At 46.2% G+C, this 25,101-nt stretch overlaps 1 protein-coding gene across 2 annotated transcripts in view; it reads right to left on the bottom strand.

Annotated features, from left to right (window-relative positions):
- Nucleotides 1-25,101, bottom strand: part of NPDC1 (neural proliferation, differentiation and control 1) — a 179,428-nt gene that overhangs the window by 11,533 nt on the left and 142,794 nt on the right. For both annotated transcript variants that reach the window (XM_068248766.1, XM_068248767.1), the window contains 5 exons: nucleotides 15,173-15,262; nucleotides 11,178-11,303; nucleotides 4,733-4,799; nucleotides 2,875-2,959; nucleotides 510-589 (listed from right to left, as the gene is read on the bottom strand). In XM_068248766.1, coding sequence (XP_068104867.1) covers nucleotides 510-589; nucleotides 2,875-2,959; nucleotides 4,733-4,799; nucleotides 11,178-11,303; nucleotides 15,173-15,262 — 448 coding nt within the window. The remainder of the gene's footprint in view (nucleotides 1-509; nucleotides 590-2,874; nucleotides 2,960-4,732; nucleotides 4,800-11,177; nucleotides 11,304-15,172; nucleotides 15,263-25,101) is intronic.

Genomic DNA, 25,101 nt, shown 5'->3' with positions numbered 1-25,101 from the left:
CTCTATTGGGCGCCTCTTTACCCCCTTCTGTGTCATACTCCTCTCCACGGTCCAGTGAGGGGCGTCCCATGCACCAAACCTGAGGTGGAATCCCAATACCTTATGGTTTTAGAGTTCATAAGATTCTTGATCAAGAGAGCGACCGCCTCCAGGATTGCTGGCATACACGAGTGGAGTCGGGTATAAGACACTCCACCTGCTTAAAGTGCTCGGCTGCCCCGTGTGCAACCCACCTTTGTGAGTATTCCTTTCTCGAGCACTCCTACTTATCCCTCTACCTGTGACATACTGCACAATTTGGGCTCCCGTCTTGGTTTTCTTTTCCCAGTACTCTATACTTAGCATGAGATTGGTTGCATCGTCGATCGGCCATGCTCTTGGCTGCACCAAGTTTCATCAGATGTGATTATAATAACTGAATCGGATGGTCGATCTGCCTCCAAGTCGCCTGATGTGTGGCCACCTTAAAGCACAGACACAATCAAAATCGCAGTGCGACCATCACTTACTTCTCCATGGATATCATCTGCTGTTTCTGATGCTGGTAGTGATACATCTGGGCATTCTGAGCCAATTTCTTATCACCGGGCTGCAAATAAATACATATATATGTAAGATACGATAAAGCAAACATGAAAAGTATAATTACTTGAAATAAAACAAGGCATGCTGCCAGTACGGATGGGTCTACTGCATGAAACAATCACACAGGATAGCTGCGGCTGGCAACATTCTGATCTCTGTACACGACTTATGGAATGACTCCGCATAAAAATCCGTATAACATACATTATAACTGCACCAGCCATTTGTAATTGATTACCATTAGATGATTAAAGCGGACCTGAACTCAGAACTTCCTCCCTGCTCTAAAAGCATAATAACCTTTAAAGAAAAAAAAATGGTTACAGCTGATACAAATCCTTGCCTACTTCCTGCTTTCATGGAAGAAGACATAAGTTGGCCATACACTGGTCGATTTGCCATCAGATCGACCAACAGATAGATACCTCTCTGATCGAATCTGATCAGAGAGGGATGGTATGGCTGCCTTTACTGCAAACAGATTGTGAATCAATTTCAGCCTGAAACCGATCACAATCTGTGAAGCTGTCGCTGAAGCCGCCTGCCCGCCAGCTATACATTACCTGATTCGGCCGGCGAGAGTCCCCCGGTCTCCGCTGTCGTCTTCTCCGCTGGGCGCCGGGTTCCGGCTGGCTTCACTTCTTTCTGTGCGGGGAAGTTTAAACAGTAAAGGGTGCTCTACTGTTTAAACTTCCTGCCGGGACAGGAAGTGTAGCCAGCCGGAACCCGGAGCCCAGTGGAGAAGACGACAGCGGAGACCGAGGGACTCGCGCCAGCTGGATCAGGTAATGTATTGCCGCTAGCGTCGGTCGTCTATCGACGCACCCCCGACCCGCCGGCGATCGAGCAAAATCTTCCGCACGGACGGATCGACGGGAACGATTGATTTCGGACAGAAATCGATCGTTCTGTCAGCATTTGCGCAACGATTTCAATCTGCTGTATATCGGTGGGAAAAACGTTAGGTGTATGGGCCCCTATACTGTTAGCATCCTGTGTTTACCAATTAGATCTCTGGCAGTCAGCTGACAGCTGAGAAATCAAATTACAACTTTTGCTTAATCACAGATGAGGGGGAATTAGACAGGCTAAACTCTCTTGCACAGGACAGAAGGAAAACTGAGAGAAATTCACCCTCTATGTGTTTAGAGTTCACGTCCACTTTAAAATTAAAGTACTATGAAACTCGTCATTTCCTCTTTGTTCTAAACGATTATTTAAAGCATAAAATCTACTACCGCAATTTTTTTTTTTTTAGCAGAACAGTACACAAATGGTTAAACACAGCACTTTGTTCTTCAGTGAAAAGCTCCTGGCTTCAGTGCTCGTTCACACTCGACGCATGGAGCGCCGCTAGCCCGCGATTGGCTCCATAATCGCGATTTGCCTCCAAAATCTCACGATTCAGCGCGACTTGCGCTAGTTATTCCCGTTCAATAGAATGAGAATAACAACGCAATCGCCCCTGAAACGCTTCATGCAGAGCGTTTGCTATTGATCGAAATGTCAACCGCTGCAGTGTGAATGTATCCATAGGGATACATTAGTAGCAGCGCTTTGCTGATCACCAGCGGTCAGCAAAGTGCTCAAAAATCGTCAAGTGTGAACCAGCCCTCGGCTTCTGGCAACATCCGAAGAGGTGATGACATTATCTTTTGTTTACATTCCTTTGTCAGATACATTTAATAAACGTTGGCAAACTGCTGAAACTGAGCTGAGAAGCAGAAAGAGCTGAGAAGTGAAACTCGATCTCATGCTGAAATCTATTGAAAATCAATGTGCAGTGTGTGGAAGGAGTAGATCCCTCTCTGATCAGAATCACAGAGGGATTGATCTTTTTTTTGAAACATTGGGTGTATGGCTACCTTTAAGGTGCCCATAAACTGTACAACTTTTCCTTCAGATTCGATCTTTAGACGCAATTTGAACAAATGATACTAATTCGAAAGCAATTATCGATTGTTCCCATTAATGCAAGAATTTAAGAAGGTTTTACATTCCAATTCGCTCCAACTTTTGGGTCGATACTTTTTCCTTTTCCAATCACCAAAGAATCGCTTCACATCTATTTGCGTCACACACGGCAGTTTTCTTTATAATTCGATCATAAAAATAGCATCGAAAGATTGAATCTGAAGGAAAAATTGTACAGTTAATGGGCACGTTTAGAAAGACTTAGGATTTCTAGACTATGGGCAGGAAATGGATTCTGGTTTGGCTGGCTTGTGCCCAGCAATCTTGCGATCACAGGTAGCACAGCCATATATTATTCGCTGCCATAGGACATACCGATGTCTTCTCGTACGGCGGAGGCGGAGACTCTCTGTATGCTGGATAATCCGTCTTCTCTGCTAGTTTAATCTCTTTACGCATTCTGTGAACCAAAGAAATGGAAAAATCAATATATATGTATATACTGTATATATTTATATATAAAGTAATACATAAAAAAAAAAACATAAATAGGGACCAAACTTTTTTTAATATGTATGTCATGAGGGTATATTAATGTTATTTTTTTTTTGCAAATAAGGGCTTGTAATTCGTGATGGATGCAAAACTGAAAAAGATACCTTTATTTCCAAATAAAATATTGTCCTTATATATTGTGATTGGAAGTTGGATCTTCAAAAAATAAATTGCATGGCATGCACCAGGCCTTAAAGTGACTCTGTAACAAAAATTACAACGTTTTTTCTACCATCCTACAAGTTCCTAAACCTATTCTAATATGTTCTGGCTCACTGCAGCACTTTGTACTATCACGGTCTCTGTAATAAATCAATGTATCTTTCCCCTGTCAGACTTGTCGGCTTGTGTCTGTAAGGCTGCAAACTCATCCGTGCTGGTCTGTTCCTCTATGCACACTCCAGAAGGGGACAGAAGGTAAACACACAAATGATCTTTTGAGATTCAAAAGGAAAGCTGTATACAGCCTGCTTGTGTATGGATGTATTTTCTATGTGTGGACATATTGTACATCAATCTACTTCCTGTTTTGGTGGCCATTTTGTTTGTTTATAAACAAACTTTTTAAAACTGTTTTTGACTACTTTTAATGCGGCGGGGAGCGGCGAAATTGTGTCAGAGGGTAATAGGAGATGTCCCCTAACACACTGGTATGTTTACTTTTGTGCAATTTTAACAATACAGATTCTCTTTAAGGTGCGTACACACCTAACAATTGATCGGGTCCCCATCCCCGTCGGGGATGGGGACCCGATCCCCTTGGGCGACATCGCTGGGCTGGCCTGTACTGTGTAGCTGACAACACCTTCTGTTGCTATGTGTATGGGGGGAGCAGAGGGACAACCGAGCGGCAAATGTGACGTCATGTGGTGGTCGAGCGGCGTCTTCAAAGAACGTGTCCGCCATTTGGCTAAGTGTATACGCCAGGCAGATCGCTTGCCGAGCGGCCGCCGCTGGTTGGGGGCCTCTGTGCATACGCCTGACTATCTGCTGAAGTGGTTGTTATCACCCGCCTCGGCCGACTTTAGTCAGGCGTCGGTACGAGGCTTTAAAGCCGTCCTGGGTTGGGAGGGGTCCGATTATACAAGAGATCGATTCTAGTCAAACAAAAAAGGCAATAACCATACCTGTCCGCTGCTGGCTCCGCCCTCCATCCATACACACACCCCACGTGGTTGCCAGAGTAACGTAAGTGCGTGTGTGAGGTTACACGTGGGGCACGTTTATGGACAGAGGATGGAGCTAGTATCAGACACGGACAGGTAAAATATAGTGCACCGGGGAGGGGGGCACATTTGATATTAGGGGGGACAGCGATAGGCCAGCGAGGCGGCGTCACAAGGCTGATTCCTGATTGATTTCAGCATGAAATCGATTGGGAATCGGCTTTCAGTGTATGGGCAGCTGACAGATCTCTCCGTAATCAGATTTGATCAGAGAGTAATCTGTCTCTTGGTCGAATCTGCCCAACATCAGTAGATGTACGGCTACTTTTACAGGTACGCAGCCTCCGTGGCAGAAAATGTTTATACTGCTTAGTCAATCACATGCCAGGGGTTTGTTTTATAACTTGTTGGGGAAATGATGGAGGCTTTGGGATACCCAGAATCTAAGTGCCACCACTTACTATACAGAAGACTGCTTATATAACAGATTAATGCAATAAGATATACGTTACCTGCACCAACATATGCCAGCAACCATCAAAGCCAGTAGACCAGCGACAGCACACCCCACCACCACCCCTGCAGACACACACAGGAGAAAAACCAACAACAAATTACATGACCTAATCCATTACATTTAGTCAATAAAATGTATTTCATACATCATTACAGTATTACAATGCTGTTTTATACTATTCTTAAATTCTAAATACCGTTCTCTGTCACGCTGTCATTTGGGCGCTGTCATGTGGGCGGGTTATAGCTGCTGCTGTTGTGTGGGTGTAATATTGCTTCTGCTGTCATGTGGGTGGAGTATAGCTGCTACTGTTATGTGGGCGGGATACAGCTGCTGCCATATGAGTGGACACAACTGCTGCTGTCATGTGGGCGGAGTATAGCTGCTACTGTAATGTGGGCGGGATACAGCTGCTCAGGGGCGTTTCTGGGTAATATAGAGCCTATGGCAAACACTGAAATTGCGCAAGCCCCCCCCCCCTCCCAACCCCTGTCAGAGCCCCCTTCCTCTCTAAACCAGCATCCTTTCTCGTGTACATGTGTTATGGTTACATGTGTTTTTGGGCTCAGGAGTTGCTGAAGTTACTTTTTTGGAAATATCTCTTCTTATTCCCTTGCAGTCCTATTTTCCAACACGAAACCAAATGTGCCCTACATACATTAGTTAAGTAGCCATTTTCCCCAGATAATGGGCCGGTACAGCAGGCATAGGGGCGCAGCACAGGGACAGGCTTGGCAGTGCAGCACAGGGGCAGGCGCCCATGTCGCTGTGGCACGAGTTATGCCTGTACCCCTCTAGATATGCCTCTGCAGCTGCTGCTGTCAAGGAGACACGATATAGCTGCTACCATATGGGCAGGGTATAGCTGCTGCTGCCACATGTGCAGGATATAGCTGCTTCTGCCATATGAGCGGATACAACTGCTGCTGCCATATGAGCGGATACAACTGCTGCTGCTGCCATGTGGACGAGATATAGCTGCTGTTGTCATTTAGGCAGGATATTGCTGCTGCTATGTGGGCAGGATATATAGCTGCTGCTATCATGTGGGTGGGATATTGCTGCTGCTGCCATATGGGCGGGATACTGCTGCTGCCATGTAAGCAAATATATTGCTGCTGCCACCACCATGTGGGCGACATTTTTGCTGCTGCCACCACCATGGGGAGCAGCTGTCATGTGCGCTGGATATTGCTGCTGGCGCCATGTGGGCAGACTAAAGCTGCAGCAGTCATGTGGGTGGAATATAGATGCTGCTGTCATGTGGGCCGGTTAAAGTCATGTGAGTGGGGTATAGCTGCTGCTGTCATGTGTCAATAATAATTAACGCCGCCGGGACATATGCAGGAGCAGGGTAAGCAGTTTATCGGCATTACGGCGGCAGATTCATAGGCACGTGTCATGTGGGGGGATACAGCTGCTGCTGTCATGTCGGTGGGGTACAACTGCTGCTGTTATGTGGGCGGGGTACAGCTGCTGCTATGTCATGTTGGAGGGGTATAGCTGCAGCTGTTATGTGGGCGGGGTACAGCTGCAACTGTTATGTGGGCGGGGTATAGCTGCAGCTGTCATGTGGGCGGGGTATAGCTGCAGCTGCCATGTGATATAACTGCTGCTGTCATTCCAGTTGTATCACCTACATTCCAGGAGATAGATTGCATGGATCAGTTGCCCAGAAGATTACCTACAGATCCCCTCATTGTACTAGGCCTAAGCTGACACATCCTCCAGCAGACCCTCTAAGTGGACTGTGGAACCCTGGGAAGGGGGAGGGGGGAGGTTGATGGACCTCATACTAGCTACAGGAGATTTCCCTGACCCCCCACAGGCAATGATGTCACTGGGTGAAGCAAGAGGGAAATTGTTTACAGTAAAATGACACCCCACCAGCAGTGCGCACAGCATGGGCCTATCAACCTGAACTGTAAAGAGGCTATAAATCATTCCCCACAATGCATTGTCCTGTTGCCTGACAGCTCCTGTATTGTTCCTGAGTAAAGTCAAAGGCACAGACTGCAGGACTGGCTGCTGGGAGACACAATACAGCAATTAAGTCAGGGAAGAGATTGGAGGGGTTTGTTACATAATAAGCTCAGGAGAGAGCGATCAGGCTGGCTCAGCAGGTCCTCTTTATTTCACACTCTGCCCAGACCCTCATGGACATCCTATCTATCCAGCACAGGCAGCAACCAAAGAGTCTGAGGGCTTCTCTGATCTACTCAGTGTTAAAGTGAACCTGAACTGTGTAAAATTAAATAAACACGATGTACCTGCAAATAAATATTACATAGTTACCTCGCTGTCAGTTCCTCTCAGAAGCTCACCATTTTCTAATCCCTTCCAGTTCTGACAAGATTTTGTCAGAACTGAAACATATCAGTTGCTGTTGGTTATATATCAGATGCTGTCAGTTATAACTGAAAGCACAACTGATGAGCAAGGTAATGTCCAGGTTTACCTATGGCTCAAGTGGGTGATGTAATGGCCCATACTCACGAGGGACTTTTGTCGCCTAAACACGCGGCGCGCGCGTGTTGCGGCGACAGGTCGCCCGTGAGTATGGGCCGTTGCACGCGCGCGCACCCCGAACTGTCGCCCGTCGCTCATGTCGCCATGCGATTGAAAGTTTCAATCGCATGGCGACAGTCGCCGCCGCACTTCCGCCGCAACTGTCGCTAGTCCGCGTGAGTACACGGACTAGCGACAGCAACCTCTATTAAAGTATATGGAGCTTCCGGCGGAGGGAGGAGGAACGTCGGCGACAGCTTCCGCCTCGCCGCTGGTCCCTCTTCCGCGTGTGTACGCGGAGGGACCTGGCGAGGAGCTGTCGCCGGCCTGTCGCCCACACGCTCACGTGTGCTGGCGACAGGCAACATTTGCAGCCCGTGAGTACGGGCCATTACAGTCAGGGCTGTGGAGCCGGAGTTGGAGTCGTGGTTTCATAAACTGAGGAGTCGGAGTCGGGTGATTATTGTACAAAATCCACAGCCCTGTTAAATATTAGACTAAGGAGTCGGAGTTGAGGAGTCCGGGCCATTTTGGTTACCCGGAGTTGGAGTCAGAGTCATGATTTCATAAACTGAGGAGTCGGAAGATTTTTGTACCGACTCCACAGCCCTGGTTACAGTTTATCAGTGTGCTGACCAGGATTTCAGCAAGGCTTGGTGTACACTGTACAGAGGCGCCAGAGTAGAATAAAAATGTTTAAAAACAGTCTAAAAGAGGGGGATGTTCAGGTGGACTTACCTCCCTCAAAAATATAAAACTCAATTGAGTCACAATATATCAATACAAACATTTTATTCAACTCCACTTAGTGCAACGCGTTTCGCAGGTGTGGTTCTGCTTCATCAGGCAACCACAGAAGTGAGCGTCTCTCTTTTATGCTCCTGTTTGCCTGATGAAGCAGGATCACACCTGCGAAACGTGTTGCACTAAGTGCAGTTGAATAACATTTTTGTGTTGATATATTGTGAATCAACTGAGTTTTATATTTTCAAGGGAGGTAAGTCCACCTGAACATCCCCCTCTTTTAGACAGTTTTTAAACGTTTTTATTCTACTCTGGCGCCTCTGTACACCAAGCCTTGCTGAAATCTTGATTCCACCCTTGGTGGAGGGGTGCTAACCCATTTCCTATCTACAGAGAGCGACATCTTAGGCCCCGTTCAGACTGCAGAACGCGGACCGCAACGCATGCGGACCGCAACGCGTACGAACGCACGCCATCCGCGTTTGTGTGCGTTGCGTGGCTGATCCCATCACTGAAAAGTGAATGGGACAGCCACGCGTTTTTACAAAAAATGCGTGCAGCATGCGTTCCCGGACCGCACAGGTCCGGAACGCATGCAGTGTGAACATCAGACATTGCACTGCATGCAATGTCTGATGTCGTGCGTGTCGGCCACCTGCACGCATTTCCAAAACGCGGCTGGAAACGCGTGCAGTGTGAACGGGGCCTTAAAACCTGAGTGGGGTCAGGTTCTAATACTCCCCACCTGAACTTGAAGTGGTTGCCTATGGGTAACCCATGTTTGTGAGTATATCTAAATATTTTGCTTTAAACCACAACCAACTTAACAATATTACATCATATTGGGCTCTCGATTTCTCTTTGTTCTTTCAAGCATGCTGACCAGGAAGCTGTTATGGAGTAATGGGTGCCTGTGTGTGAATACTTTACCTGTTGTCGTCCGCCCCTGGCTCTTTCTCCGCACTTTTGCTCATAAACTCGCTCCACGTGGTTTTCCGGCGTATTGCTAATGGGGTTGTGTGTGATGTCACAGATGTGCCCATGCGCAATATGCTGGCAACCATGTGGAGAATGTGTGCAAGAGTGCGGAGATGGCGCCAGCGGATGCAGTAAAGTGCCAATCGGCACTGCTAAATGCTTTCAGTGTCAAGCCATACCTGCTAAAGCGCCACCTAGTGCTTACATCTCTCAGCTCCCCAGTGTGATTATATGAATATGATGATAGGAGCCATTTGTGCTATCAACAGTCTCCATGTTTATTGTTTTTGTGAAGAAAATCCTGCTAATGACCCCCAGATGCCAGCTTTGCTATCAGTAATCGAATTAGGCCTCATTGTCACTTGCAGATTATTCTTTAAGAGGTTGACATTCTCAAGGACAGATTCCAGCCGACCTATCAGCAGAATCTTAGAATCGCAGGCTAATTCAGTCAGTCAGGCACAAGTCAGACAGAGCGGGCGGCTGCTTACTGATTACATCAGAGCTGATTTCTTTATTTATAATTGTTCCCCTTATCTCATTTGCTGTCCTTATTTCAGGTTTGATTTGATTACTAACAACTGAAAACCTATTTGCAGAGCTGGTAAACAAATTAAAAATAATAAAAACAAAAAGAAAACCAATACACAAGATGATATCTTGAAGCAGGATGATAAAGGTGTCACATGCTCACGACTAGGCTGTGTTCCCACTTCAGCGGAAAAAAAAGAAACAACATCGCAAAACTGACTGAACGGATCCCATTTTATAAATAGGAGCTGTTCACACTTGTCAGCCTGCAACGCACACCCCACTTCCTGTCATGGTTTTAATTGTCACATTGACAGGAACCAAAGGATCCGAAGACATAACAACAAAAGTTGTTTAGGTGACATCTTTAATGACTAAAGCTGGCCATACACTGGCCCGATTTGCCGCTGATCACTGGGATCGAATCTGCTGCCAATCGTTCGCGCTACACGCCGAATTTCGATCCATTTCGTCCGATCCCGTCGATCGCTCCGTGTGGAAAATTACCGTCTATCGCCCGCGGGTAGGGAGCGCGTCGCTAGCGGCGTTCGAGTGCCCAACGACCGACGCAATAGAGCGGCAATACATTACCTGCTCCGCCGGCGCGACTATCCCCGGTCACCGCTGCTCCGTGTCCGCTGTGGTCTCCGGCATGCTTCAGTTCCTCCTGCCCGGCAGGAAGTTTAAACAGTAGAGGGCGCTCTACTGTTTAAACTTCCTGCCGGGTAGGAAGAAGTAAAGCATGCTGGACCTGGAGACCAGCGCGGACACGGAGCAGCGGAGACCTGGGGACTGGAGTCGTGCCGGCGGAGCAGATAATGTATGCGGGCATGCGGGCGGGGGGAGCGGCGGCAGCACCACCACAACAGATTGTGAACGGTTTCAGGCTGAAATCGGTTTATAATCTGTTTGCAGTAAAGGTAGCCATACGATCCCTCTCTGATCAGATTCGATCAGAGAGGGATCTATCTGTTGGTCGAATCTGATGGCAAATCGACCAGTGTATGGCTACCTTAACTGTACAAGATTCCTTTACAAGCTTTCAAAACTAAGTTTCTTCTTCAGGCATGTTTCAGAGCTGGATCAGAACCATTAGTTCTGAAACTGTTAGTCATTAAAAGTATCACCTAAACAACTTTAGTTATTATGTCTTCGGATTCTCTCCATGACGAATACCGGACCACACGCAACTGGGCAGGAACCAAAGCTACATCTTTCTGATGAGAACAAAGACAGCAATACAAGTGACACAGAGGTACTTATCCTTCACAGGGGCAGTTTTAGCTGAAGTAAAGCCTGGTACACACCTTTCATTTTGATTGGACAATTTTACCACCTCTGTGCAGTATCGGGGTCAAGAGATTTTGATACCACATGGAGGTGGTAAAATTAGTCATTGATTGGCCAATCAAAGTTGAAGGTGTGTACCAGGCTAAAGGCCATGGGCAAAAGTAAAGGAGAGGCCGTGCCCTGAAAGTAATGTTGTTCTGACCTCCACAATTTCCTACTTGGAGGGCCCTGGAGATCGTTGAGCCTGGACTATTGCCCAGTGTGCTCCTGTGGAAAAACTTGCAAAGATATTGCTCAGACCTCATCCACCAAGAGAAAAATAAAGAAAAATGGAAACTAAGAAAAGATTTGGCCTTTATAAGAGCACTCTGGAATGGTCAATACCTCACCTAATAAGAGGGCATCACTGGGGGGTTTCCTGATCGTTGATTTTGGCGATCCTGGGCCAGCGTTTCGTTCGGACGGTCCTGTGGCTGGTGGGTTGGGTGGAACTGGTGGGTTGGACGGTGTATTAGCTGTGAAGGAAAAAGAAAATACAGTTGATTCATCTCAAACAGGTGAAACTTGTTTAGGTGGCCTACAGTGGCGATACACAGGTCAATGTGGCCCTCAGCTGGACCCCTCTCAGATCATTACCTGCTCAGAGAGGATGGAATCCCCCCTTCCCTCCCCCCGGGCCTGTGCACAGTGCAGCCGGAGCTTACACTCACCTGTCTGTGGCATGGCTCCCAGGTCTTCTCTCCCCACCGGATGCTTCTTCCTGTCACTTCACCCTGGAGTTCCAGGGTGCCCCGGTGTGATGCAACAAATGCTATAGAGGCCAAACACCAAGGGCACCGTGGCAAGTACCTTACGTAACCACTAGAGGCCTCTAGCATTTGTTACATCACATGGGCGCCCCAGAAGTGGTGAGTGAAATGACAGGAAGGAGCAGTCAGCGGGGACAGAAGACACAGGAACCGTGGATTGGACAGGCGAGTTTAAACTTTGCTGTCTACATTTTTCATCACAAAATCACTCCGGCCCAATACCAATCGAGCAAAAACAATAGATCGGGTATAATTTGTGGCACTGATTTCTAGCATATTCGATATAGCTGGAAATCTATGCAAAAAAATCAACAAGTGTATGGCCTGTATTCTAGTGAAGTCCGAGGGAAACAAGATGGTCAATTCATATTCTAAGCAAATAGTGTTTTCATGTAATTATTTAGTATTTATATAGGCAGATTTAGATGCTCAAATTAAAGTGGATCTTATGCTAGGTACACACGATACGTCTTTGCGTTCGATAGATAATTTCCGTCATGTCCGATATTACTTTGAAACGTTTTACCGCTCGAATTCTCATAGAAGTGAATAGAAATTGTAAGAGAAGATAAGAAAATTGAGCGCGAAATGCAGCGGAAAAACTAATCGGAAAATCTATTAAACGGAAAATCGACCGTCAATACGCATCGTGTGTACCCAGCATTACAGAGAGTTTAGCCTGTCCAATTACCCCTCATCTGAGACTAATCACAACTGTAATTTGATCTCTCAGTAGTGTCAGCTTGCAGCCTCGGCAGGGCAGCTAATTTGTTAACACTTCCATGAAAGCAGGAAGTAGAAACGCTGCAGGTGTATTGCAGGATTTGCATCAGCTGTAACAAAGAAATATTTTTCTGTAAAGGTCATTTTGCCATTGCTTATCTGTTAGAGCAGAGAAGAAATTCTGAGTTCAGGTCCGTTATAGAGCCTTTTTCCACTAGCCTGCAATTTGTGATTTGATTCTGATCGCAAATCGCAAGGTACATTAAACTAATGGAAACTGCAGCAGCAATTTCCATTGGGGCTCTTTTCCACTATGAAATGCGATCGCGTTTCAATTTCCACCATGCGATTGCGATTGAGCTACTATACTCATTATAGTCCAGCTCAATCGCATACAAAACGCGGCAGGACAACGTTTGCGCTTTGACCAAAATCGCATCGCAATCGGATCGCACTAATGGAAATTGCTGCTGCAGTTTCCATTAGTTTAATGTACCTTGCGATTTGCGATCAGAAGCAAATCGCAGGCCAGTGGAAAAAGGCCCTAAGTGCGATCCGATTGCGATGCGATTTTGGTCAAAGCGCAATCGTCGTCCTGCCGCGTTTTGTATGCAATTGAGCTGGACTATAATGAGTATAGTAGCTCAATCGCAATCGCATGGTGGAAATTGAAACACGATTGCGATCGCATTCCATAGTGGAAGAGAGCTCTTAGTGCGATCCGATTGCGATGCGATTTTGGTCAAAGCGCAATCGTCATTCTGCCGCATTTTGTATGCGATTGAGCTGTACTATAATGAGTATAGTAGCTCAATCGCAATCGCATGGTGGAAATTGAAACACGATTGCGATCGCATTCCATAGTGGAAAAGAGCTCTTAGTGCGATCCGATTGCGATGCGATTTTGGTCAAAGCGCAATCGTCGTCCTGCCGCGTTTTGTATGCAATTGAGCTGGACTATAATGAGTATAGTAGCTCAATCGCAATCGCATGGTGGAAATTGAAACACGATTGTGATCGCGATCACAATCGCATTTCATAGTGGAAAAGAGCCCTTAACCGTCGAACTCCGAAATATCAGCTGCAGAGATACTTCAAACTAGGGAATGCCTCCAGCAAAGAAAAGGCCCATGTAATCTCAGTCACCTGCTGAATGCCAGTGGGGGGATGGTGGTGGGGATCCAGAATGTGATTAGTACTTGGTTGTCCCCAGCAGCCAGCCAAGTAACATGACACTGAGGCCTGACAAAGGAGCAGCTTTCACTGGATATTCACAGACCTGGGGCTGTTAACAAGATGACACCAGCACCTCCCTGTGTGTTTTGTGTCTTATGGGTCATTGATCTCAAGTGGCGGCACGCGCCTGACAATATGACGCTTGTCCAGGGTCAGGCTCATCATCCGGAGCTGTTCACAACAGATTTATGGTATGTGGGCCCAGGAGGACCCTGCAGCCGATCGGCCCCACTTATACAAGATGTCTAAACGCAAAATCTGCTAAAAGAGGACCTGTCATGAAAATAATGTAATCAATAAAATTTTTTTTTTTTTTTTTTTACAATATTGCTTTAGAAATTACCGGTATTTAGTCAGCGTTTGCTCACTGTAAAATCTTTCCTCACCCGATTTATCACGGGTGGAGACAATCTTTGGTCCTGTCAGGTGATCTCTGCAGAATGTTTGTTTCTGAAAGTTCCGAAGCCAGTGAAAATAATGCACTGGGAGGAGAATCCCGCATAGCTAAACGGCCTAGGCTAAGCATCACTGGGAGGGCGGGGTTACATGCTAATATACAGCAATATATAGATACTGTGGGCCACATGCAATTCACTTTTTCTCCTGAGTTTTCTCCTAGGTGATTTTTTTACAACTCATCAATAAAGTTATTTTAAACAGGAAAAAAAAATTGATTTCCTAAGGAAAAAAAAGGAAATTGAAGGACCAGGAAAGGTTTCTGAAGCTGAAACCAGGAAAATGACCGTAAAAGTGGGTCTCCTGAATAACGGACTGTATTCTACTTCATGTCTGGATAGTGTGCTGGTTAAGGGCTCTGCCTCCGACACAGGAGACCAGGGCTCGAATCTCAGCTCTGCCTGTTCAGTAAGCCAGCACCTATTCAGTTAGAGACCTTAGGCAAGTCTCCCTAACACGGCTACTGCCTATAGAGCGCGTCCTAGTGGCTGCAGCTCTGGCGCTTTGAGTCCGCCAGGAGAAAAGCGCAATATAAGTGTTCTGTGTTTGTTTGTTCATGTCTCTGCAGCGACTCTTTAACCACTCTGGCGTTCTATTAAATGCGCCAGGGTGGCTGCGTAGCACAATTTAAATTTTTTTTTTCAAATCATGCAGCTAGCCTAGCGCTAGCTACATGATAGCCGCCTCCGGCGATCAGAGCAAACAGGAAATCCCGTTCAGAATGGGAATCCTGTTTGGCTTTCCCGTCGCCACGCCGACGATCGGGATGACGTCATCGACGTCATGTCGTCGGAGGGAGTCCTGATCCACCCCTTAGCGCTGCCTGGCACTGATTGGCCAGGCAGCGCACAAAGTTTCGGGGGGGGGGGCTTGGCGGTGCCCTGTAACGTGGCGGGTAGCGGCGCATCGGCGGCGAGCGGTACAAACACGCAGCTAGCAAAGTGCTAGCTGCGTGTTTGAAAAAAATAATATTGTGAAAATCGGTCTACCATGGCCTGAGAAATCCAGTGCGGCGGTCATGGACGAGCTGAGTTTGTACATACCGCTAAGCTGGTTAAGATCCTTTAAAATTAGGCTTTGATCAAAAATGCCATGTACGTGCATTTTACCTCTGTTGTACTAAACACACAGGCAGCACACAAGTACAACACCCTGCTTACCTTCTTCAGCATAATTTAGATTCTTCTCTTTAAGTTTTTCAGCCAGATAGTCTATGTTGTAATCAGGATTGTCCTCAACATTTGCAGACACTAGAAAAGAAAAACAAGATTCCTATTAGTGAAAGTCCTACAGCAAAGTAAAATGCTAATCACTGTTTTATATTTATTTTTTTACAACCACAGCAGTGACTAGAATTTGGTTCTCGTGGTCACTTTAAAGACACCTGAGCTAAAAAGGAAGGATACGGAGGCTGCCATATTTGTTTTCTTTTAAACAGTACTAGTTTCCTGGCAGCCTTGCTGATATGTTTAGCTGCAGTAGTGTTTGAATAACACCAAAAACAAACATGCAGCTAATAATGTTAGAAACACCTGATATGCTAAATGCTTGTTCAGGGTCTATGGCTAAAAACAGAGGCAGAGGATCAGCAAGATAGCCAGGCAACAGGTATTGTTTAAAAGGGAATAACTATGGCAGCCTCCATATCTTTCTCACTTCAGGTTCCCTTTAAAAAATGCAAATTGCCTGGCTGTCCTGCTGACCTTCTGCCTCTAATAGTTTTAGTGGCTGGATAGCGTAATGGTTAAGGGCCCTGCCTCTGACACAGGAGACCAGGGTTCGAATTTCGTCTCTGCCTGTTCAGTAAGCCAGCACCTATTCAGTAGGAGACCTTGGGCAAGACTCCCTAACACTGCTACTGCCTATAGAGCGCACCCTAGTGGCTGCTGCTCTGGCGCTTTGAGTCCGCCAGGAGAAAAGCGCGATATAAATGTTCTGTGTTGTTGTTGTCATACACCTTGAACAAGTATGTAGCAGATCAGGTGTTTCTGACAGAAATCTAAATGGATTAGCTGCATGCTTGTTTCAGGTGTGCGATTCAGACACTACTGCAGCAGAATGATCAGCAGGATGCCAGGAAACTGGTATTGTTTAAAAGGAAATAAATATGGCAGCCTCCATATTATTCTCATGTCAGGTGTGCTTTAATCTGAGCTCTAGACATAATTCATGAACGACCTTTAAAAATGGTATGGCTGCTCAGGCCCCTATATTAACTTTCGCAGGCAAGCAGTGATTCTGAGTTGAGAAACTTCATCATAGATGGGCCATTGTTTATTAACCAACAAACAACAATGACAGTCCCCAGATTAGAATAACAGCACAGCATACAGTGCAGCCCCCGATGCCAGCATGAGATTCCCCTGGGGAGCCTCCCCATACACCTGACGTCACTCGTCAAATACGCAGCTGCAGACAGCGGCACTGCCACCCACTCAGATCTGAATTGTACAGCTCTGTAGCCTAGTATGATCCTAGGAACTACTGCTCTGTCCCAGCATGCCGCCTGCAATCACCGCTTGCTTGATCTCTAGACCCCCAACGGCCCACATAGGACTAGAAAAAAAAAACACATATATCCAGGCACATTGCCTCTAGTTAGGACATTAAATAAGTTATTAAGAAAAGGGAGGTGCTGAAGGGGGTGTAACCGGAAAAATTCTGGCCACACCCCCTTCAGCACCTTCCTTTCCTTAATAACTTATTTAATGTCCTAACTAGAGGCGATTGTGCCTGGATATATGTAATTTTTTCTTGTTACTGACCCCTGTGGCTAGGGTCTAATTCAGTGCACTCCCTCCTTCCCCTGTATGTGTTTGTCAGCATGCACACAGCTTATGCTGGTGTATGTGCATGGTGCACATGGATACATTACGTTAGCTCCCTTGTGCGATTGGTAAGATGCGCTGTCTGTCCCAGGAGAGGACGTCAGGATGTGTGCTCCTAATCCCTAGATAGGTTTGAAGCAATGAATGTGTTTGCATGTCTGCACTATGCATGTTACAGGGCCAGAGTTAGGACACCTATGTTTACCTGGGTACTTCTGCGCAGTATAGGTGACTAAACATAAGAATGCATTCTTCTGTGAACTAAGACCCCGGCTTTTAACTTAGCTGTAGGGATAGCAGTGGTGCCTGGAGGAGTGAATCCGTGAATGCATTTGTTTGAACATTTGCATGTGAGTGTGTGAAGGGTTATTTGATTTTTCCACATTGGCCTAGGCCACAAGCCGGGGGCTACATTTATTTTAAATTTCTCTCAGTCTCTTCTTTTTCAAGGACCTTTTGTGGAGCATCTGAATAGCTGCAGAGCAGTCAAACGTCGCTGGTATAGTGGCAGCTCCGGTCAACACAGCACTCAGACTACCTCTCTGGTCCTCCTCAGCTATGTTTCTGTGGTTGTGTATATGACTACTTTTCTGTTATCCAACTTGTACTTGTATGTTTTCTGTAATGTACCATCACCGACCCTGAATCTGCCAGAAACAACTCCGGGTACAACTTCCATTCTGATTAAACAGCTGCTGGGCCGTTGTAAAAGAACTGACTGTCTAACAACAGGTTGTGGGGTCTTATGGCTCATACTCACGGGCAACTTTTTGGCATGTCGCTAGCACACGGGAGCGTGTGCGCGACATGCCGGCGACAGCTCGTCGCCAGGTCCCTCCGCATACACACGGCGGAGGGACCTGGCAACGGATGCGGCGGAAGCGGTCGCTGTTGTTCCTCCCCCGCCGGAAGCACCGTCTATTAGCAATTATGTTGCCGTCGCTAGTCCGCGTACTCACGCGGACTAGCGACAGTTGCGGCGGCGACTGTCGCCAGGCGATTGACCGCGCCAATCGCCTGGCGACATTAGCGACAGTTCGGGGTGCACGCCCGTGCAACGCCGCATACTCACGGGCGACATGTCGCCGAAACACGCGCGCCCCGCATGTTGCGGCGACAATTGTAGTCCGTGAGTATGGGCCATTAGCTTCAGGTGCCTTACCACATTTTTCGGACTATAAGACGCTCCTGACCATAAGATGCACCTGAGTTTAGAGGACAAAAACTAGGGGAAAAAATATATACTAAACCTGGTGCATCCATGGTGAAGGGGATTATTCCCTCTTTATATCTCATGCCCCCTTGTACCTATTGTGTCTCCCTGTGTCTTCCTCTGTCCCCTTTGTGTCGTCCTCTATGCCCCTTTGTGTCCCCCATTTGCCCCCGTGTCCTCCTCTGCATGATCACAGTACAGGGAGTCCAGTGCGGCAGGTTGGAGGTTGGTATTGGCAGCTTTCACAAGTCAGGTACTGCATTTGTACTATAAGACGCAGTGAACTTTTTCCCCCCAACTTTTGAGGGAGAAAAAGTGAGTTTTCTAGTCCAAAAAATACAGTATGTAGTTGGCGTAGGAGAATTTACTGTAGAATCCCCAGAATACAAGGCAGACAAGGCTCTGAACCAGTAACTGCCGATCGAACAATTTTAAAAAACAAATAAGGTCGTTTTTAGTTTTGTTTTGCTTTTCTCTTATAATTGTTGCATTTTTCAGAAGACTCCAGTGACAAGAAACACATGAAGACTTCTTTGACTGTAGTTCAAGTACAAAGCAGCTTTAAAGAGAAGCTGTAGTGAAAAAAGTTTTTTTTTTTTTTTTTACAATATTCATTTAATCGTCGGTGTTTGTCCAATGTAAAATATTTCCTCTCCCCTCATTTACATTCTGAAATGTATCACTGGTGGTGACATCTTTCGTCCTGTCAGGTGATCTGTATGGAATGTTTGTTCTATGCACAGAGGGAGATACTGGTTGCTTATTTCCCACAATGCAACGAGGTTCACAAACCGCAAACTGTAAGGACCTTGGTCATGACATCACACTGTGGGAGGGGTTTCACCACAATATCAGCCATACAGAACCCCCCTGATTATCTATCAGAGAAAAGGTAAAGATTTCTCCAGGGAAAAAGGGTATCAGCTACTGATTGAGATGAAGTCCTGGGTTAAAGTTCCTCTTTAAGTGCCCTATCATCTTATGCTAGGTACACACTATGAGATTTTTTGTCAGATTAAAGGTCCATACACACGTCGGATTTTTGCGAACGACCCGTCGTTTGAACGTTCCGTCGTTCGCACGTCAAATCCGGTGTGTGTACAGACTATCGTTCGGGTGATAAGACTGGTTTTCTTATCACCTGAACGATAGTCTGTACACACGCCGGATTTGACGTGCGACCGACGGAACGTTCAAACGACGGGTCGTTCGCAAAAATCGACGTGTGTATGGGCCTTTACTGTCAGATCGATTATTTCCAACATGTCTGATCTGGTTTCCGATAGAAGCAAACGGAAACAAGTCGGAAATTGATTGGAAAATCCTCAGAAATTGATCGGTAACCAGATTGGACATGTTGGAGATAATCGTTCTGCCAGTAAATCTGACAAAAAAAATTTTAATAGTGTGTACCTAGCATAAAAGATGGTTATAGGACTCACTGAAGCAATTTTTACCCTTCAAGTTCTCCTTCTCTTCCCTTCCAGATACAATCTGGACAGGCAATAAATCACTGTCAGCCATTTTGTGCTTGGCCAAGTTTAACCACAGGAAATGGATACCTATACAAGCCAATAAACACACTTGGTCTGCAGTGATCTATCAATGACACAGGGATGGTTTATGAATCAGGAGTAGCAGATTCTGAAGGCAACTCCTCAAGCTCCTTTCTACAGTCAATGGGGAAGGGGTTAAAAGCTGCTTTTCTGGTGGCAGAGGGCAAAAGTCCACCTTATTGTTGCTGAAGATAATAGACTCCATTCTCCTGCAGGGAGCACTGGCAACATGTAATTACTTCTTAAAAGAGAGACCACAGCCTCAGGGCAATGGTGGTGGGGGGTGCCTTGGAGTGGGAAAAGCAGGTCAACAGGTGGCTTCACAAGAAGGGGTCTAATTGATTACTCAGGATCTCTTTAATAAGGCTACATACTGACTTAAGTAAAGGCTTCAAAAGAACCTGGTGTGAGGAAAGCTGAAGGTGCTGGTGGTGACATCCTGAAAAGTAGGACTTGCTTGGCTGTCCTGAAACAAGCAAGGTGTTATCATTATGGACTTTTATTTAGAAAGCGCTAACATATTACGCGGCGCTGTACAATAGAAGGGGAGACACTGCAACGTTAAACAGTAATACACAAAACAACGGTGTGAATCACTAAGTCATGGAGAGAATCCAAAGACATAAAAGTTTTTTAGGTGATACCTTAAAGACTAACTGTACAAGGTTTCTTTGCAAGCTTTCAAAACTAAGTTTCTTCTTCAGGAATACAGAGTAACCAAGCAGCTCAGGGTGACCCAAACCACTAGGAATAATACAGAACTGGGTCAGAAGTTCTTACCCAGTTCTGCATCGTGTCTGAAGAAGAAACGTAAAGTTTTGAAAACTTGCAAAGAAATCTTGTAAAGTTAGTCATTAAAGGTATCACCTAAAAATCTTCAGTTATGTCTTTGGATAAGTCCATATGGTCGTGGAGAAGCAAACACGGAGAGGAGGGCCCCGCCAAACAGGTTTACAATCTAAGGGGGTGTAAGAACACATTAGGTAAATCCATGAAGGGGACAGGTACTAAGAAGATGTTATGTGTTGAAGATGTTGATGGTGGGAGCAAGCCTGATGGGCGGAGAGATCTCCAGAAAGTTTGAACATTCCTTCATTTAACAAAGAGCTTTTGAGCTGAGAATTTAGCCTAAGGGGAGATGTACAATTAAACGGTCAAATCTAGAAAAAAAACTTATCTCAGTACTGCGCAATTACTCTCCCACTATGAACCAAAAGTGTCTCCAGAGAATGACAACGGCCAGACGCCCACTCCAGAATATCCAGTTCCTGCAGCTGCTATAGCAAAGGCACATGACATCACTCCGTCCTGATGGGACATTGCTTGCAAGAGTTGTGAAGACTAGCTATACAGATGGCCATGGACTTTGTCATGAGGCTGGCCATGGACCTAGCTGTAGGGCCGGCAATGGTTGACCATGGACATAGCTACACATAAAGCTGAAGAATCAATAAAATTACCATAGATAACAAGAAGTATAAAAACTATGGCATTTTTCACTCAATATCACAATTAAAATATTGATCCAATACTGATGGGACGTTATTTTTTTGTATGAGTGGGGAAAGCACGGACAGAAGGCAGGATGAAAGTAGCAGATGCAGCAATCAGATGGATATTGGACAAAATGTCTGCAGCAATTTTATCCAATTCCAGAACTTTACAAAGTGCTAGAAAAAGAAAACCATAGATATCTGGAAGATACTGTTTACCTAGTTTATGGGTACTATTATTGACATGACTGCCATAAAGCACTGCATCATTCTCTAATATTTGCACTTAACAACCTACACTCTGTAGAGTGTACACTCAAGAAACAATGAGAGACAGGGGAGACATAAGTGCTTCAGAAAACAGCACTGTAGCCAACCCAAGTTGGGTCAGAGAGCTCAGAAAAGCTCTTTTACATAGATAACAACTGAAGTTTCTTAACTCTTCCTGTAGTGGAAACCAGGGATGTTCTCCAACCTCAATCACGAGTAAAATGAGGTTTAATTACAGCAGGTGTGCGGCGGGGGATGAAAGGGTTATTTACCCATAAATCTGCGTTCTCCCCGCACTCCAAGTGTCCTAATAGTCGTGTCCAAGCATCGCTACAGTCACTTCCTCCTTCCGGCTTGAAGGAGGAAGTGACGGCAGCGAGGCTTGGACACTCGTGATTGAGGCCGGAGAGCATCCCTGCTGGAAACAATGAGACTCATGTCTGTGCTACGAATGTTCTATTTCTTAGCTCTACTACACATACAAATCATTATATCATAAGTTTCTTCAGATTCCCTTTAAAGGGAACCTAAAGTGCATATGGTGGCTGCCATATTTATTTACTTTTACATAATACCAGTTGCTTGGCTGTCCTGCAGTAATGTCTGAATCACACACCTGAAACAAGGATGTGGCTAATCCATTCACACTTCAGACAAAAACATCGGACCTGCATGCTTGTTCAGGGTCTATGCTTAACTCCTAACCCTACCCTACAAAGCTCTCCACAATCTCTCTCCCCTGTACAGGTCCTCACTAGTCTCCAGATACCAACCCAACTGCAATCTCAGATCGGCACACTAGCTTCTTCTATCCTCTTCTACAATTACCTCCTCACATTCACGTGTACAAGACTTCTCACGTGCCTCACCCCTCCTCTGGAATGCCCTTCCACAGCACATCCGCCACTCTCCCACCTTTGAAATCTTTAAACGCTCCCTCAAAACCCACCTTTTCCGACAAGCATATTCTCTAGCTTAGGCCATGCACCCACTAAATAACCTAATTACGCACTGCCTGTACATATACTGTATACTTCCCCCACCTCGTGTTTCCACTCCATTCCTTTAGATTGTAAGCTCACAAGGGCAGGGCTCTCACCCTTTTGTGTCATGGAATGTTATTTATTTAATTGCTTGCACACTGTTAGACATTTATACATTTTAGTCATGTTAAATTTGTAATTGTAATCAGCAGTTCTGTATTTTGTTTCAGTGTTCATATTTGATGTATATCATTGTCTGTATCATTATGTATCCCTTGTTTGTTTTCTTACATTGTACAGCGCCACGGAATATGTTGGCGCTTTATAAATAAATAATAATAAAAATATGCTTAAATGTATTAGGGGCAGGACAGTCAGGCAAGAAAATAAATATGTCAGCCTCCATATATCAAGAGTTTCGGATTACCCGTGTGCTGTGCTAATATATCCCCCCAACCCCCGGCCTCCTCCAGCTGACTGAATAGAACAGTGTACAGCAATAGGTTTCCCCCACACGTCTTTTTCTGTCACATCTGCCCATTGTGGAGTCTTTAGAGTACAGGAGTATCCCACAATGCCCAGCAGTGGGCGACTGCCAGAAGCACCAGCAAGGTTTAACAACTAATCCTATTGTCAATGAGAGGTGATGATCCTATTCTCCCATTGTTCCCAGAAAAGAAGATACTGAAATCTTGTCACAGGACACTGCAGGAACTGGAAGGTCATAAAGTCACAGAAGACAAGAGGATGACACACACGCCAGCTCAGAAGACAAGGGGATGACACGCATGCTGACAGTAAAAGTGTCACACAGCATCTGGGTCTGAGGAAGAGCACAACAAACAGCTATAAAACATAATAGAGCATCTCCTTTCACCACAGACCAATGGCAAGATGTCCGCACATACCGCAAGGCACTAGACAGATGGGAGACACAGGACAGGAATGAGATACATATATCCAGGCACATCCCCCTCAAGTTAGGACAGTTAAATACGGTAAGTTATTAGAGGACAGGAATTGACACACTGATAGGGAATCATAATATTGTAAAACAGAATTTAGAATGCCTGTACCAGAGGATAGGTTCTATAAAATGACACCTGTCCTTATTTACGGTCAGTAATTTTATCTTTCTCCTGTACCACCTGCCACGCTAAACACACAGTTCTCAGTCCTGAGACACATGCCACGCTAAACACACACAGTTCTCAGTCCTGAGACACATGCCACGCTACACACACAATTCTCAGTCCTCAGACAGCTGCCGCACTACACACACAGTTCTCAGTCCTGAGACACATGCCACGCTACACACACAATTCTCAGTCCTCGGACAGCTGCCGCACTACACACACAGTTCTCAGTCCTGAGACACATGCCACGCTACACACACAGTTCTCAGTCCCCGGACAGCTGCCGCACTACACACACAGTTCTCAGTCCTGAGACACCTGCCACGCTAAACACACAGTTCTCAGTCCTGAGACACCTGCTAAGCTAAAACCACAGTTCTCAGTCCTAAGACACATGACACACACACACACACACTTCTCAGTCCTGAGACACCTGCCACGCTACACACACACAGTTCAGTTCTCAGTCCTCAGACAGCTGCCACACTACACACACAGTGCTCAGTCCTCGGACAGCTGCCACACTACACACAATTCTCAGTCCGGAGACACCTGCCACGCTACACACACACAGTTCTCAGTCCTCAGACAGCTGCCACACTACACACACAGTTCTCAGTCCTCAGACAGCTGCCACACTACACACACACACACAGTTCAGTTCTCAGTCCTCAGACAGCTGCCACACTACACACACAGTTCTCAGTCCTCAGACAGCTGCCACACTACACACACACACACAGTTCAGTTCTCAGTCCTCAGACAGCTGCCACACTACACACACAGTTCTCAGTCCTCAGACAGCTGCCACACTACACACACACACACAGTTCAGTTCTCAGTCCTCAGACAGCTGCCACACTACACACACAGTTCTCAGTCCTCGGACACCTGCCACGCTACACACAGTTCTCAGTCCTCGGACACCTGCCACGCTACACACAGTTCTCAGTCCTCGGACACCTGCCACGCTACACACAGTTCTCAGTCCTCGGACACCTGCCACGCTACACACAGTTCTCAGTCCTCGGACACCTGCCACGCTACACACAGTTCTCAGTCCTCGGACACCTGCCACGCTACACACAGTTCTCAGTCCTCGGACACCTGCCACGCTACACACAGTTCTCAGTCCTCGGACACCTGCCACGCTACAACCATGGCTCGTGGTTCTCTGCAGCCTACACCATCAGCTTTTAGTCCACTGTCACCCAACACTCTCCATCTATAGTTCTAGGCCCTCTGCCCGGTTACACACTCAGGTATCCATCACTCGCCATGCTATACCCACAGCTCTCATTCTTCTCCTATATGCCAGGCTACATCCACATTTCTCAATCCTCTGCCACCTACCACACTACACACACAGTTCTTCGTCCCTTCCCAAGCTACACCCACAGTGCTCAGTCCTCCACCATCTACCATGCTAAATTCAAGTCAGTCAGTCCTCCAAAACCTAGGAGGCTACACCTACATTTCAATGTGACCTACTACACCCACAGTTCTCCACTACTTACCAAGCTACAACCACAGATTTCAATATTCTATGACCTATCACTCTAGACCAACAGCTCTCAATCCTTGATGACCTACCACACTCGCACTTCTCT

Source organism: Hyperolius riggenbachi, chromosome 8 (assembly GCF_040937935.1).
Source record: "Hyperolius riggenbachi isolate aHypRig1 chromosome 8, aHypRig1.pri, whole genome shotgun sequence".
Lineage (NCBI taxonomy): Eukaryota > Metazoa > Chordata > Amphibia > Anura > Hyperoliidae > Hyperolius > Hyperolius riggenbachi.
This window is presented reverse-complemented; position numbering and strand designations above follow the sequence as displayed.